This window comes from Pan troglodytes, chromosome 10, assembly GCF_028858775.2.
Source record: "Pan troglodytes isolate AG18354 chromosome 10, NHGRI_mPanTro3-v2.0_pri, whole genome shotgun sequence".
NCBI classification, from domain to species: Eukaryota; Metazoa; Chordata; class Mammalia; order Primates; family Hominidae; genus Pan; species Pan troglodytes.
In genome coordinates this window covers 38,250,805-38,265,118 of record NC_072408.2, presented here as the reverse complement: position 1 = coordinate 38,265,118, position 14,314 = coordinate 38,250,805, and the positions used below count along the sequence as shown (strand labels likewise).

At 49.6% G+C, this 14,314-nt stretch overlaps 2 protein-coding genes across 2 annotated transcripts; one reads left to right on the top strand and one right to left on the bottom strand.

Annotated features, from left to right (window-relative positions):
• Positions 1–1,435: 1,435 nt before the first annotated feature.
• On the bottom strand, positions 1,436–5,399 carry METTL1 (methyltransferase 1, tRNA methylguanosine). Its single transcript, XM_001167352.8, has 6 exons — positions 4,773–5,399; positions 3,894–4,057; positions 2,572–2,756; positions 2,365–2,478; positions 2,103–2,204; positions 1,436–1,951 (listed from the first exon to the last, which is right to left on the bottom strand). The coding sequence occupies exons 1-6, from the start codon at positions 4,955–4,957 to the stop codon at positions 1,796–1,798; spliced, it is 906 nt and encodes a 301-aa protein (XP_001167352.3). The 5' UTR covers positions 4,958–5,399; the 3' UTR covers positions 1,436–1,795.
• A 107-nt stretch (positions 5,400–5,506) lies between these two features.
• Positions 5,507–13,582, top strand: EEF1AKMT3 (EEF1A lysine methyltransferase 3). The gene is given in 4 exon segments (XM_003313545.6): positions 5,507–5,700; positions 5,816–5,927; positions 13,046–13,405; positions 13,408–13,582. Coding segments are annotated over 4 exon segments (678 nt in total). The 5' UTR covers positions 5,507–5,523; the 3' UTR covers positions 13,437–13,582.
• Positions 13,583–14,314: the final 732 nt, after the last annotated feature.

Below are 14,314 nucleotides of genomic sequence, written 5' to 3'. Positions count from 1 at the left end.
GGGCTGGGGCTGACTTCACAACTCCCTTGGGTCTCATGTTGCAATGACCCTCATGGGAGGGAGGGCCTAAGATTTTCCTCCTGGGAGAGTGCCTTTGTCTAGGAGCCTCAAAGTCTCATCCTAGGAAAGGCTATAAGGCTTTTTAGTAGGGACTAGGTGACCAAGCTACACTAGTCAGTCTCTGATATTCCCACCACTTCTACCAGTGAGCCCAGCCCCTTTAGGCCCATCCTCAGGAATTCCCCATCTTTCAGCTCCTCCGGGAAGGGAAGCAGGGGAGGCACAGCTGTAACTGTCCCCACATTCTTGGCTTAGTGGGTTGTATCTTCTCTGCATTATTTTCCTGCACTAGCCACACCTCCCCCTCCTCCTGTACCTAACATATACTGGGCAGATGGCAGGTGGGTTAATGGGCTAAAATGGCTCCTAGAACCTCCATCTTTCTTTCTTGAGGATAAGGGTGTCTCTTGGGTATACAAGCCCCCTCCTTCCAGACATGGGAATTTGGGGCTTGAGAAGCAGAAATGAAGAAACTTTTTGTACATTAGTTAAGTTCAAAGATTGTCTGTGGGGTGTTAGAGGAGCTAAATGGATGTGGATGTTCTAATTCCCCAGCTGACTTGGTCTCCTCTGGGGGGCTTTCTGGTTAGCAGCTCCTTTCTACTTTTAGCCTCAGAATCCTGTGGTGGCTCATGCCTATAATCCCAGCACTTTGGGAGGCTGAGGCAGGAGGATGGCATGAGGCCAGGAGGTTGAGACAAGCTTGAGCAACATAGCAAGACTGTCTCTACAGAAGAAGTTTAAAAATTAGGCTGGGCACGGCAGCTCATGACTGTAATCCCAACACTTTGGGAGGCTAAGGTGGGCAGACTGCTTGAGCTCAGGAGTCTGAGACCAGCCTGGGCAACATAGTGGAACTCTGTCTCTACAAAAAATACAAAAATTAGCCAGGCATGGTGGCATATGCCTGTAGTGCCTTGAGAGGCTGAGGTGGATTACATGAGCCCGGGAGGTCAAGGCTGCAGTGAGTTATGATTGTACCACTGCACTCCAGCCTAGGCAACAGAGAGAGGGCCTGTCTCTAAAAAAAATTAAAATAAAGAATCTCCCACAGTTTACCTCTCTGCTCCTTACTCCCTCATTCCCCACTGCAACTCTATCAGGCTCTGTGCCAGTCAGCCAGCTCTGAAGTTCTGGAATTGAAGGTCAATGTGAAAAAGGAGAGGGTCTCCACCCCCACACCTTCCCAAGGACTCTCTAGAGACAACATTTAGGGAACACAGATTCCCCAGGTCAAGTCTTACGCAGGGAGAGGACAGGAGGATGGTAGAAGGCATATGATACATACTCCACCCTTTCCTGAGAAATGGCAGAATAGGCATGTGTACACATACACATGTTATCCCAGGATCCATAAAGCAAACAGAAGTGGTAATTGAGCCTAGCAAGCAGTTTAGATGGACTACATTCCTCATTCCAGCTGAGGAGAGATCTCACAAGGAGAAAGGAGTGCTAAGGCAGAGCAAGACCCCACAGCCTTCCAAAGATCCCCTATGGTCCAAAGTCCTTTGACCATCTCAGTCAGCTGCTTTGTTTTCTGTTGGCAGTAGAGGGACAAGGTGAGAGGAGCCAGGGGTAGTCATGAACACCAGTGGGTTCTGCCCTGGGCAGCTCCCCACCTTCTTTAAGAGAGTACTGTGTCTCAGCTCCAGCAGTCTCAACTGGGAAGACCCAGGACTCCTGCTCTTTTCTCTAGTCCTTGGGAGACGAGGTCCAGCTAAGGTAGAGTAAGCAGTCAGTGACCAGGCAGGCTGGTTTGGGAGGTCACTGCCTGGAGGACGGGATCTTGTATTCTTCGGAAGATGGCTGGGAAATTCTTCCCTCCATTACGTAGAACTTTCTTCCCCTCCTCAGTTGAGGTGCCTAGATGTCCCACAATGGGGTCTTCACTCTGGGAGAAGGAAGGGTCCAATAAGTCCTTGCCCACTGTTCAGACTGCCCCTGGCCCTTAGACACCTATCCCATCCTCCTGGCACTGAGTTAAGTCCAAATACAGAACCACTCTGGAAAGGGCCTCCACCTCCTCTAGGTCCCCTACTCACCAGGTCCTCCAGAGGCACACGCTCAAACAGTGGGTGCTCTTCGAAATGAGTGCACATCCAGTCGTGTAGCTCCAGCACATCGGTTATGGTATACACCAGCCCCTGCATAGGCAAAATCACCCTAGACAGGAGGCTGCATGCAACGTCAGCAGCCAGATGAAGGGAGTGGTGGTGTGAGTCCCTAAATGCACCCCCACTGAATTCTTAGTGAAGGGCCCCTGAGTAGGCCACTCACCCCATCATCCCTCCGATCCCAACTCACCCCAACTCTTAGCACGTAGGCATATTCTGCTAGCAGGGTGGGACTGATGATTCGCCACTTGTGCTTTGTCCGCTTGAAATGTGGGTCAGGGAAGAGGAAGAACATCTTTGTCAGCTGTGAGACAGACACACACCAACAGGGTTGTGAGAGCCCGGCCTCCATGCCCCCACCTGCCTACCAGCCTAACCCACCAGGGCCCCTCCCCACCTGGCCTTTGTAGAAGAAGTTAGGAAGGTGCTTCATGGCATTGCTACGGAGACAGGCGATGTTCTGGAAGCCACCTGCAGGAGCTGCGCGTAGGGCCCGAATCCGGTCTTGTACATAGTCTGAGACCTTCACCCGGATCTCCAGACCCAGAATAAGTGTGTCTGGAAACAGCGGTGACAGTTCCACTGCACACAGAAATAGCAATGGAATCATCAACCATATACTTGTAGGAAGTGCAAAGGGGTCAACCCAGGAAAGGAAGCCTCAACCTGCAACTACCAAAGTCCAGAACGGCAAGAGAGGACAGAGACACATATATGGATAGTTTTATGCTCAAGAGGCGGGGGGAGAAATGAAAATTGTCACCAAGACCAGAATGGGAGGGCTGAGGATACATGTATATTTGCCATTGCTTTAGAGTTTTCCACAGTGTTTTCACACATTGTGTTATTTCATCCTTATAACACTCTGTGGTAAATTGTGAAGATAAGGAAACTGAGGGTCAGATATGCCGAAGATCATAGAGTTAAGAAGGGGCAGAACTGGAACTTATTTATTTGAGATGGAGTCTTGCTCTGTCACCCAGGCTGGAGTGCAGTGGTACAATCTTGGCTCACTGCAATCTCTGCCTCCCAGATTCAAGCAATTCTCCTGCCTCAGCCTCCTGAGTAGCTGGTCTTGAACTCCTGGCCTCAAGTGGTCCACCTGCCTCAGCCTCCCAAAGTGTTGGGATTACAGGTGTGAGCCACTGTGCCCGGGTAGAACTGGACCTTAAACCAAGGTTTTCTGCCTCTATGTACCATGCTCTTCTTCTCTATCAGGCTGTTATCTGTTTGGGAAGATCTAAAAATAGGGAGTGGCTTGGCATGCATGGGTGGGACAATACAGACAATACAAGAGGAACCCAAAAAACAGGAGAGTGGGGCAGAAGGAATGAGATCTGGCGAGGGAGGGGCAAAGGGGAGGGGAGATGGTAGAATCTCTGAGAAAAGACAGTTCAGGATCACTGGCCACAACGGCTAATCTCTGATGCTTGTGCTGACCAGCTCACTGACCCAGAACCTGGCAGATGAAATGGCTCATGTAGGGATTGACGCCAGAAAGGACAACCCAGGTTTTAAGAAGCATTTGAGGCAGCCCCCTTCACTCTCCAGGGCAAAGGTCACAGACCCAGAGTAGAGGGTAGGTGGAGCCTCTCCATGCTGATGTCACCAGTGTCTGGACGAAAGGGGAAAGGCCAATTATGACCCCCCACAAAAGTTGCTGAGGCAGCAGAAGCTATTAGGCCTCTTCTCACCCCAGAAAGAGGGCCTGAGTGTTACCTAACAGGCCACCATAGCCACAGCCTATGTCTGCAAACTCCACTTGGGCCTGAGCTCTCTTTTCTTTCTTATCCTTTGGGTCATCGTGGCTCTGATTTTGAGTGAGTGGAGCGAAGAACTCTGGGTATAGCTCAGACCAGTCCATCTCCTCTGGCTTCACAGGGCTATTGGAAAGAAGACATAAGAAGCATGAGAAGGTTGGTCACACTATTGCAGAAGTGGTACTGTGAGAGTGTGTGGGTGGGTGTGGGTGGGAGGTAAAAGGGAGGAGGGTTTCTCAAAAATTCTGTAACACTGGGCCCTGTGGCCTCTAAGAGGGACAATGGAAACCACCCTTAACTCCCAGTGTGAATCATAGGACCATCATGAGGCCCATAAACGCTGACCTGCCCAACTCCACTTCTGGCGGTTGATGTGACCCTGGCCGGGTAGCTGCCCTTTCTGGGGCACAAGTTCCCCTTCTCCCGAGACTGGCTGCCTAATGCACTGGGATCCTACTTTGTGTTTGTGCTCTGTGGGGAGGGAAGGTAAGGTAAGGTGCGGGCAGGATTGTGTATATGTTTGCCTTTTTATTAAATCCAACAAACAAAAGCAAAAGATGGAAACGACATTCTGCCTCTATCACTTCAGTCTCAGTAACAATTTATTTCTCTTCCCAAACTTAGCACCGCTACCCAGACTTAGGCCCGAACGCCACGCCCACTCTCAACCCGCCAACTCCTCTCTCTGTCGAATCTCCCGGTCCCACCCCCAAAACTGACGTCACCCATCTGATCCACCCGGGTCTACCCCAAATCCTCCCAGCAGTTGCAGCACAACCGCTCTCCCGGCTGCTTTGAGAATCCCGCCCTCCTCTCTCTCCCTCTGCCCACTCCTCACTAGCGCAGCGTGTGGTCCGCTATGGGGTTGGAGTGAGCACGTTGCCGGTAGTAGCGCTTCTGGGGCGGTGGGGCCTCTGCTCCGGCCACGTTCCAAGTCTCGGCTGCCATGATCCCAGTCCGGGGTTTCTCTACCAAATCCACGTGGAGGCGCAGGCCAGAGGCGCAAGTTAATGACGCAGCCATGCGCGTTGGTGGCAGTTCCCGCCCCTTAAAGACCCAAGAGCAAATTCAGCTGGGCTGAGCTGGGCTGGGCTGGGCTAGGTGGGGAGGGCTGTAAGGAGCGAGTGCTGGAGGGAACCTCCGCACCGTTAGCCTCCAGCTGGGAGGGCGAGGCCAGGCCCAGGGACCCAACGTTTTCTCTTAGCTTGCTTCTGCCTGGTCTGGGTTACCATCCTGGTTGCAGGCACCTGTGAACCCCACAGGTGAGAGGGGTCTAGAGACCTCGCCTTCTACAGTGGCATCAGTCCTCGCTCCTCTCCCCTTACTCCTGGTCTCGGACCAGTCCGCCCGGTCTGACTCTTGTGGTCTCGTGTGGGTTTCGTCGAGTGTGCGCTCGGGGCCGGGGCGGGAGGGGCAGCTCCTCATTCCACCTCCAGGAAATCGAACTGGAGGAAGGAGGGCAAACTCAGGGAGGCGGGGCTCGTGCCACCGGGACACCACGACGGCTCGCGGCCCCCAGCCTCTACCCCGCTCCGGATCCGGGATCTGAGCGCCGGCCGCGGTGCCCGGGCACTTCCTTGGCGGGCCGGATGGCGGACCCCGGCCCAGATCCCGAATCTGAGTCGGAATCGGTGTTCCCGCGGGAGGTTGGGCTCTTTGCAGACTCTTACTCGGAGAAGAGCCAGTTCTGTTTCTGTGGGCATGTGCTGACCATCACGCAGAACTTTGGGTCCCGCCTCGGGGTGGCGGCGCGCGTGTGGGACGCGGTGAGGAATGGGCTGCGCCGGGTGAGGGTCCGTGGGAGGTCCAGATCCCGGACTCCGCCTCTCCCATATGGAGCCATCCTCACGACTGTCTTTTTCTCTGTCTTTTCTCCCGTAGGCCCTGAGCCTGTGCAATTATTTCGAGAGTCAAAATGTGGATTTCCGAGGCAAGAAGGTGATCGAACTGGGTGCGGGGACAGGCATCGTGGGAATCTTGGCAGCGCTGCAGGGTGCGTGAGCTGGCTTTTTACGGGAGAGCGTGGGGACCCAGGGGCGCGGAGAAATGGTCACTTCCTGGATCTTTGGGGGAGAGGGGAGAACTTTGGGCCCAGTCCAACCCCTTCTTTTTAACAAATTTTTTTTTTAAATTTGTTTTTGTTTTTATTTTGGCGTCTGCTTCTGCGTGCCAGACAGCGCGAATTGCCTGTCAAAGCACCTAGGGTGGGTGATTGGGGGAGGGCAGGAAATAAAACTCAGGCAGGCCTATAAGAAGGAGTTGTTTCTATGGTGTTGCTCTTTTTTTTTTTTAATTTTTTATTTTTTTGAGACGGAGTCTCACTGTGTGGCCCAGGCTGGAGTGCAGTGGCTGCTATCCCCACTAACTGCAACCGCCGCCTCCCGGGTTCAAGCAATTCTCATGCCTCAGCCTCCGAAGTAGCTGGAATTACAGGCTTGCGCTACCATACCCGGCTACTTTTTGTATTTTTAGTAGAAGACGTTTCACCATGTTGGCCAGGCTGGTCTCGAACTCCTGACCTCAGGTGATCCATCTGCCTCGCGAGGCGCCTGGGATTACAGGCGTGAGCCACGACACCCAGCCTTGTGTTACTCTTTGTGATTTTATGGAGAATGCTGTCACTTAAAAGCGCCTTGGCTTTGGACATGGTCTTCTGTCAAGATGCACATATGGGGGTACTCTGTAGGGAGACTTGCAGACATTAAACTTCGTGAGTGCTTTATAACTTTATTATGAATATGTTTCAGATTCCTTAGGTTTTTATTGCTAAGAGAAACAAGCTTATGAGTTTCCAAGGGTTAGGATGTGTTTTGTAGGAAGTGGGGGTAGGAATTAGACACTGCAGACTTGGAAAAGGAAAAGGTAAGGAAAAATTTGCTTCTCTTTTGTCAAGAAGCAAAAACTACAGAGGAAACAGTTTCACAAATTATAATCTAATGGGCAGAAAAAACCTCAAACTGAAAGCACTCGTTTAAAAATTCTTACAATGTCATCTCCCTAGGAATGTAAATTAACATGTCTTTGTTCATAGGGACAGAACTAGGTCATATTAAGGGAAGCCTAGCCGGGCGCGGTGGCTCACACCTGTAATCCCAGCCCTTTGGGAGGCCAAGGTGGGTGGATCACCTGAGGTCAGGAGTTTGAGACCAGCCTGACCAACATGGTGAAACCCCATCTCTACTAAAAATACAAAATTAGCCGAGCATGATGGCTTATGCCTGTAATCTCAGCTACTTGGGAGGCTGAGACAGGAGAATCGCTTGAACCCGGGAGGCGAAGGTTGCAGTGAACTGAGATCGCACCATTGCACTCCAGCCTGGGCAACAAGAGTGAAACTCTGTCTCAAAAATAAAAAAAGGGAAATCTTCCCAGAGGCAGGCATTCATTCTTCTATTCATTCAACCAAAATGTGTTTCAAGTCCCCTATGTACCAAGAATCATGCTAGGTATTGGGGATTCAACAATAAATAAGACAGATTTTCTCTCCCCAAGGAGCTTATGGTTTAGTGAGGGAGACAGAGGACGATGTCATAGAACAAGAACTCTGGCGAGGTATGCGTGGAGCCTGTGGACATGCTCTATCCATGTCTACCATGACTCCCTGGGAATCCATCAAGGGAAGCTCTGTCAGGTGAGGAGGAGGTGAACAGTGTGAACACAGCAGGCTCAGAAACACTGGAGGGTGCCGGCCGGGCTCGGTGGCTCATGCCTATAATCCCGGCACTTTGGGAGGCCGAGGCAGGCGGATTACCTGAGGTCAGGAGTTTGAGACCAGCCTGCCCAACATGGAGAAACCCCATCTCTACTAAAAATACAACATTAGCCGGGTGTGGTGGTGCATGCCTGTAATCCCAGCTACTTGGGGGGCTGAGACAGGAGAATTGCTTGAACCCAGGAGGCGGAGGTTGCAGTGAGCCAAGATTGCACCGTTGTACTCCAGCCTGAGCAACAAGAGTGAAACTCCATCTCAAAAAAAAAAAAAAAAAGAAACAGTGGAGAGTGCCAACAGCAGTTTTTGCATGAAGCATGGGTGGATGCAGGCAGTTATGCTAAAAAGGGGAGAAAAGGCATGCGGTATGGATGGGAACACCTAGCTTCACTTGCTCCCAGACTGGCTTCTCCTTCTTTGCCTCCTATTTAGCTGTCAAGTCAGAAAGCTGGATGTCATCTTGTCCCTCACTTTCTCCCCTCACATTCCAGCAATCACCCAGTCCTCTGAGTTAAATGTTCTTTTTTTTTTTTTTTTTCCTTTTTGAGACAGAGTCTCACTCTGTCACCCAAGCTGCAATGCAGTGGCATGATCTCGGCTCACCGCAACATCCGCCTCCCGGGTTCAAGCGATTCTCCTGCCTCAGCCTCCCGAGTAGCTGGGATTACAGATGTGTGCCACCATGCCTCACTAATTTTTGTATTTTTAGTAGAGACAGAGTTTCGCCATGTTGGCCAGGCTGGTTGTGAACTCCTGGCCTCAAGTGATCTGGCCACAACTTCCAGTTGTCTGGGGAAGTATTATCTTTTCATCATCTCTAGTTCAGGCCACTGGCATCTCTTGCCTGGATTTTCACAAGGGCCTTCAAGCTTCTTCTGGGGAAGTGTGACATACCCAACTAGATCTTGTGACCTTCCTCCACCAAACACATTTCTCCCTCAGACTTCCCTATCTCAGTGAATCAAATCACTGTGCACCCAGTGGGAAACCTAGACATCACCTTTGACACGACCCTCTTTCTCACCTACATGTCCATTATTCAGTTTATCTCCTAAAAATCTCTTAAATCTTCTCATGTTTTTCCATCTCCACTGACAGCTCCCCAGTCCAAACCACCACGATCACTTGCCTGGACTACTACAACAGCCACACTTGTCTTCCTGCTTTGACTCCTTGTCCTCACCTAGACCTCTGCCCTTCCACCTAGTGGTCAGAGTGATCTTTTCAAAATAAAACTGTAATCATGTATTCCCACCCCAAGTCTTTCAGTGGCCTCTTGTTGCTTTCAGGATAGAACCAACACCTATGGCATGGCCCCCAAGGTCCTGCCTCCCTCTTTCTGTGCCTCTTTCTCTCTTGTTTTTCTTGGGCTGCCTATTGCCTGTCCATCAGTTCCTCAAACCTACTCTGATGTTCCCTTCCTTGGGGACTTCACTCAGGCTTACTTTCTCTCTGAAACTTTTTACCATCTGCTTAATGCATATGCATCCCTCCTTCCTCAGCTCAAACATCACTTCGAAGGGAAGGCCTCCTTGGCACTCCCACTCCTAGGCTAACTTAGACCCTCCCAGTACATACACAACTGTGCTAACTGGGCTAATTTTAACTTTGTTACCATTGGCCTTAGGTGGGTCCTAAGTGCTTCCCAGCTAGCTTGGTACATTCTCTTGTCCACTTTTTCTGCCACTCTCCTGAACAACTGTTTCTTACCTTCTTATTCCTCAAACCTCCACATGCCTCTTCTGCCATCTTCACCCGCACCTGATGACTTTGTTTCCTATCTCTTTATTTTATTTTATTTTATTTTTTGAGATGGAGTCTCACTCTGTTGCCCAGGCTGGACTGCAGTAGTGCGACCTTGGTTCACTGCAACCTCTGCTTCCCAGGTTCAAGCGATTCTCCTGTCTCAGCCTCCCAAGTAGCTGGGATTACAGGCACGCACCACCATGCCTGGCTAATTTTTGTATTTTTAGTAGAGATGGGGTTTCACCATGTTGGCCAGGCTGGTCACAAACTCCTGACCTCAGGTGATCCACCTGCCTTGGCCTCCCAAGGTGCTGGGATTACAAATGTGAGCCACCGCGCCTGGGCTGTTTCTTATCTCTAATGATTGCCTCTGTTTTCTCAGAAAATGTCCATATATTTCTATCACAACATCTACTTATGTAACTGCATCTGCATCTGTGTGCAGTGCCTTCTCTCCTGTTACCATGGATGAACACATTGTGCTAGCTAAGGTCAAGCCCCCAACTTGTCACAAGACCCCAAATCTTTCTGCCTACTCAAAGACATTGTTCCAGCAACACCCACCCCCATCTCTCCTGCATTCTCAGTTTTTCCTTTTCTTTGGATCATTCCATATATAGTAATATATGGAATATAAAATGCATATAAATATGCTATGATTTCTCCTATTTCAGAAAAAAACTCTTGATCCTACATCTCCCTCCAGCTATCACTCCATTTCTATGCTCCACTTTAAAACAAAACTCAAAAGAGTTAATATTCAGTGTCTAGTTCCTCTCCTCCTATTCTTTCCTTCAATCCAATTGTTCTAGTTAAGGTCGTGAGCTTCATTTCCAACTCCAGGTTGTTAAACGCAGGAGTCAGTTATCAGCCTACCTTTGATAACTTTGCATTTGATGCTGACACTCCCTCCTCCTTGGAACAATTTCTTTGGTTTCCAGGGGACCACACTTCTGGTTTCTGCTTACCGGCAGGAACTCCTTTTCCATGCTCTCTTGTTGGTTCTTTTTCATCTTCACAACTGAAAATGTGAGTGCCCCAGGGCTCAGGGGCAGTCCTTTGATCCCCTCCTTTTCTTGTCTACCTCACTCCTGAGCAGCCCATCACCTCATGCCTTTAAATGTCCTGTTGAAGCCGGACGCAGTGGCTTACGCCTGTAATCCGAGCACTTTGGGAGGCTAAGGTGGGTGGATCACCTGAGGTCAGGAGTTTGAGACTAGCCTGACCAACATGGTGAAACCCCATCTCTACTAAAAATACAAAATTAGCCGGGCGTGGTGGCAGGTGCCTGTAATCCCAGCTACTTGCGAGGCTGAGGCAGGAGAATCGCTTAAACCCGGGAGGCGGAGGTTGCAATGAGCCGAGATCGTGCCATTGCCCTCCAGCCTGGGCAACAAGTGCGAGACTCCATCTCAAAAAAAAAAAAAAAAAAAAATGCCCCGTTGGTGATTATGACTCTAAGACTATCCCATTTCTATCTCCAGACTTGCTTGCATAACCTAGTGCCTACTCAGTATCTTCATGTGATTGTCTGATGTGATATAGATGTCCATGTCAAACTTAACGTGCTCAGAAAATGAACTCATGATCTTCCTGTCCAAATTGCACCTCCTGCAACCTTTCTCATCTAAATGAGTGGCAATTTGGTCTTCTAGTTGGTCAGGCCAAACACCCAGAAACCACCCTGAGCTTTTTTTTTTTTTTTTTGAGACAGGTTCTCACTCTGTTGCCCAGGCTGGAGTGAAAGTAGCACAATCATGGCTCACTAAAGCCCTGAACTTTCAACCTCTCGAGGCTCAAGCAATCCTCTGACCTCAGCCTCCCGAGTAGCTGGGACTACAGGATGTGCCACCACACCCAGCTAATTTTTGTATTTTTTATAGAGACGAGGTTTTGCTATGTTGTCCAGACTGGTCTCAAACTCCTGGACTCAAGCAGTCATCCCGCATTGGCCTCCCAAAGTGTAATCCAAAGGGATTACAGGCGTGAGCCACTGTGCCTAGCCCATCCCAAGCTTTTCTCTCTCTCTCATATTTTATATCCAATCTATTGGTAAATCCTGTTGACTCTACCTTCAAAATATATTCAGGATCTGACCATTTCTTAGCCATTGCTACTGCCCTGGTTTAAACCATCATCATCTCTCACCTGAGTCATTGCCATCACCTCCTAACTGGTCTCCTAGCTTCTGACCTTGCCCTCCTGTACTCTTCTCATCATAGCAGCCAGCATGCTCCTCCTAAAGCATGCCAGCGTGTGCCATTCTTTTTTTTTTGAGACAGAGTCTTGCACTTGTTGCCCAGGTTGGAGTGCAATGGCACGATCTCGGCTCATTGCAACCTTCGCCTCCCAGGTTCAAGCGATTCTCCTGCCTCAGCCTCCCGAGTAGCTGGGATTACAGGCGCCCGCCACCACACCCAGCTAATTTTTTTTGTATTTTTAGTAGATACGGGGTTTCACCATTTTGGTCAGGCTGGTCTGACCACTCAATTTAAAATTTCATTCTCCAGCCACTCAATTTAAAATTACATTCAGGCTGCCAAGACTTTGTCCTCTATGCCCTGAGGTCTCTGGACCTTCCAGGTAGGAGCCGAGAACCCTTGGTTGGTCCCTCTAACTTGCATTTCTCCCCATCCCTCAAGCAATTCTTATCCCCCTTCCCTGCTTGGGGCTTCACCATGGCATATATTACCATCTGATGTACAGTGTATTTTATTTTATTTATTTTGTTTGTTGTTATCATCTGTTTCTTGCCACTGGACCATAAGCTCTGTGAGGGGGGATTCTTATCTTCTTAGTTCATCATTATGTTCTCAGCACTTGGCATATAGGCACATAATAAATATGAATGAATGAATGGATTCCTAGTACTTCTTGCTTCTCTTTCTATCATAGTCATCATGATTATGATGCAGTACCTAGCGTGTCTCTACCTCTAGAATGAAACAAAGAAAGCTGTGTTTTTGTTTTGCTCACCTTATATACCCAGCACTTAGAAGGTTCTCCAAATTATATCTACTGCATGAATGAAGGTTTCTGAGATGCTAATCTGACCATCTTCACCCCTGTTTCTGCCCTTAAACCTACTGCCCTCAGTATCGAACCTGAATCTCCTTAGCATGTCATAATCACTTTCCCTTTGTCTCATGTCTTGACACTTTTCTGCCCCTTCCACATCCTCTAAGATCCAGCCTTTCCTGAATATGCCATGCTCTTTTACTCCCAGGCCTTTGTACTCACTGTTCTCTTCTTGGAAAGCTCCACCTGACTAACTCCTACTTGTCCTTTAGGGCTCAGCTGAGGTCACATTTTCTGGGAAGCTTTCCAGACCCTTAAGGCGAGCTTGTGTCAGTGGGGGTGGGTACAGAACCCATCTCCAGCTTAGTCCTGCCCAGGCTTCTGCTGACATCTGATTGTTGTGTGTTGGCCAGAGAGGTTGAAGATTAACTCAGAGAGAATGTTGATGTTGTAGAATGTAGAGTAATGAGAATAGCAGTGGGTGAAATGGAGGTTGAGGCAACTAAAAGCCAGTGTGGGCTCTGGGCTGTCAAGACATTGTCCTCTATGCTCTGAGGTCTCTGGACCTTCCAGGCAGGAGCCAAGAACCCTTGGTTGGTATCCTCTGACTTGCATTTTTCCTCCTTCCTCTCTCTCAGGGGGGGATGTTACCATCACTGACCTGCCCCTGGCCCTAGAACAGATCCAGGGCAACGTCCAGGCCAATGTGCCAGCTGGAGGCCAGGCCCAGGTGCGTGCCTTGTCCTGGGGGATTGACCATCATGTCTTCCCTGCAAACTATGACCTGGTGCTGGGGGCTGATATCGTGTACCTGGAACCCACCTTCCCTCTGCTGCTGGGGACCCTCCAACACCTGTGCAGGCCCCATGGCACCATCTATCTGGCCTCCAAGATGAGAAAGGAGCATGGGACAGAGAGCTTCTTTCAGCACCTCCTGCCCCAGCATTTCCAACTGGAGCTGGCTCAGCGGGATGAGGATGAAAATGTCAACATCTATAGGCCAGGCACAGGGAACCAAGACCTGCTTGACATCACCCTTGCTGTTCTTCTCAATCTCTTGCTCTAATGAAGGAACTGTGTATCTCAAAAACCATATTTCCAGAGCCACAAACATGAGGACCAAAAAAGGATGGATTTCCCTGGCCTCTCTCACTTTCCTCCTTCCCTCTTTGTTACCCCAGATACTCTTGGGCAGGTGCAGTGAGGTGCCTGCTTACAAGGAATCCCAGAGCTCTGGCAGCACTAGTGTTAGAACACCAAGGAGGTTCCTGGCTCCTGTTCTCAGAGAAGGAGGATGGTAAGGTATCCAGGATTTTTAGAGGGTAAGGGAGATATATGGGATGTGAGAGCAGTGATTGTAGACAGACTGTCACTGATCACTTCCATTCCTGTTGCTGTTTACACAGAATGGACTTTAAAAAAATTCTGTGGGATTTTTTTTTCTTTTTTTTTTTTGAGACAGTGTCTCACTCTGTCATCCAGGCTGGAGTGCAGTGGTGTGATCACAGCTCACTGCAGCCTCAACCTCCGAAGGCCCAGATGATCTTCCTGCCTCAGCTCCCCAAGTAACTGGGACTAGAGGCATGCGCCACCACACCCGGCTAATTTTTGTATTTTCAGTAGAGACAGGGTTTTGCCATGTTGCCCAGGGTGGTCTCAAACTCCTGGGCTCAAGTGATCCACCTGCCTTGCCTCCCAAAGTGCTGGGATTACAGGCATGGCCCACTGCGCTAGCCTAGGATTTTTTTTTTTTTAAATAAAGAATTAAGCCTTAAAAATCTATTGTGCAAGAACTCAACTTTTACTCAGGAGCTGAGAAGGAAGAAGCCTCAAACCACCCATTTCCTGCTTTTTAGAGATAGAGTCTAGTGGAACCATGGCTCTAACTGGGTCAAGTCCTCCCAGCT

Excerpts from the sequence above, each read along its gene's own strand:
- METTL1 (XM_001167352.8), bottom strand. The coding sequence starts at position 4,957 with ATGGCTGCGTCATTAACTTGCGCCTCTGGCCTGCGCCTCCACGTGGAT. Across the intron at positions 2,205-2,364 it reads CCTACGTGCTAAGAGTTGGG|GGGCTGGTGTATACCATAAC; the intron begins GTGAGTTGGGAT and ends TTGCCTATGCAG. Across the intron at positions 1,952-2,102 it reads GTGTGCCTCTGGAGGACCTG|AGTGAAGACCCCATTGTGGG; the intron begins GTGAGTAGGGGA and ends TCCTTCTCCCAG.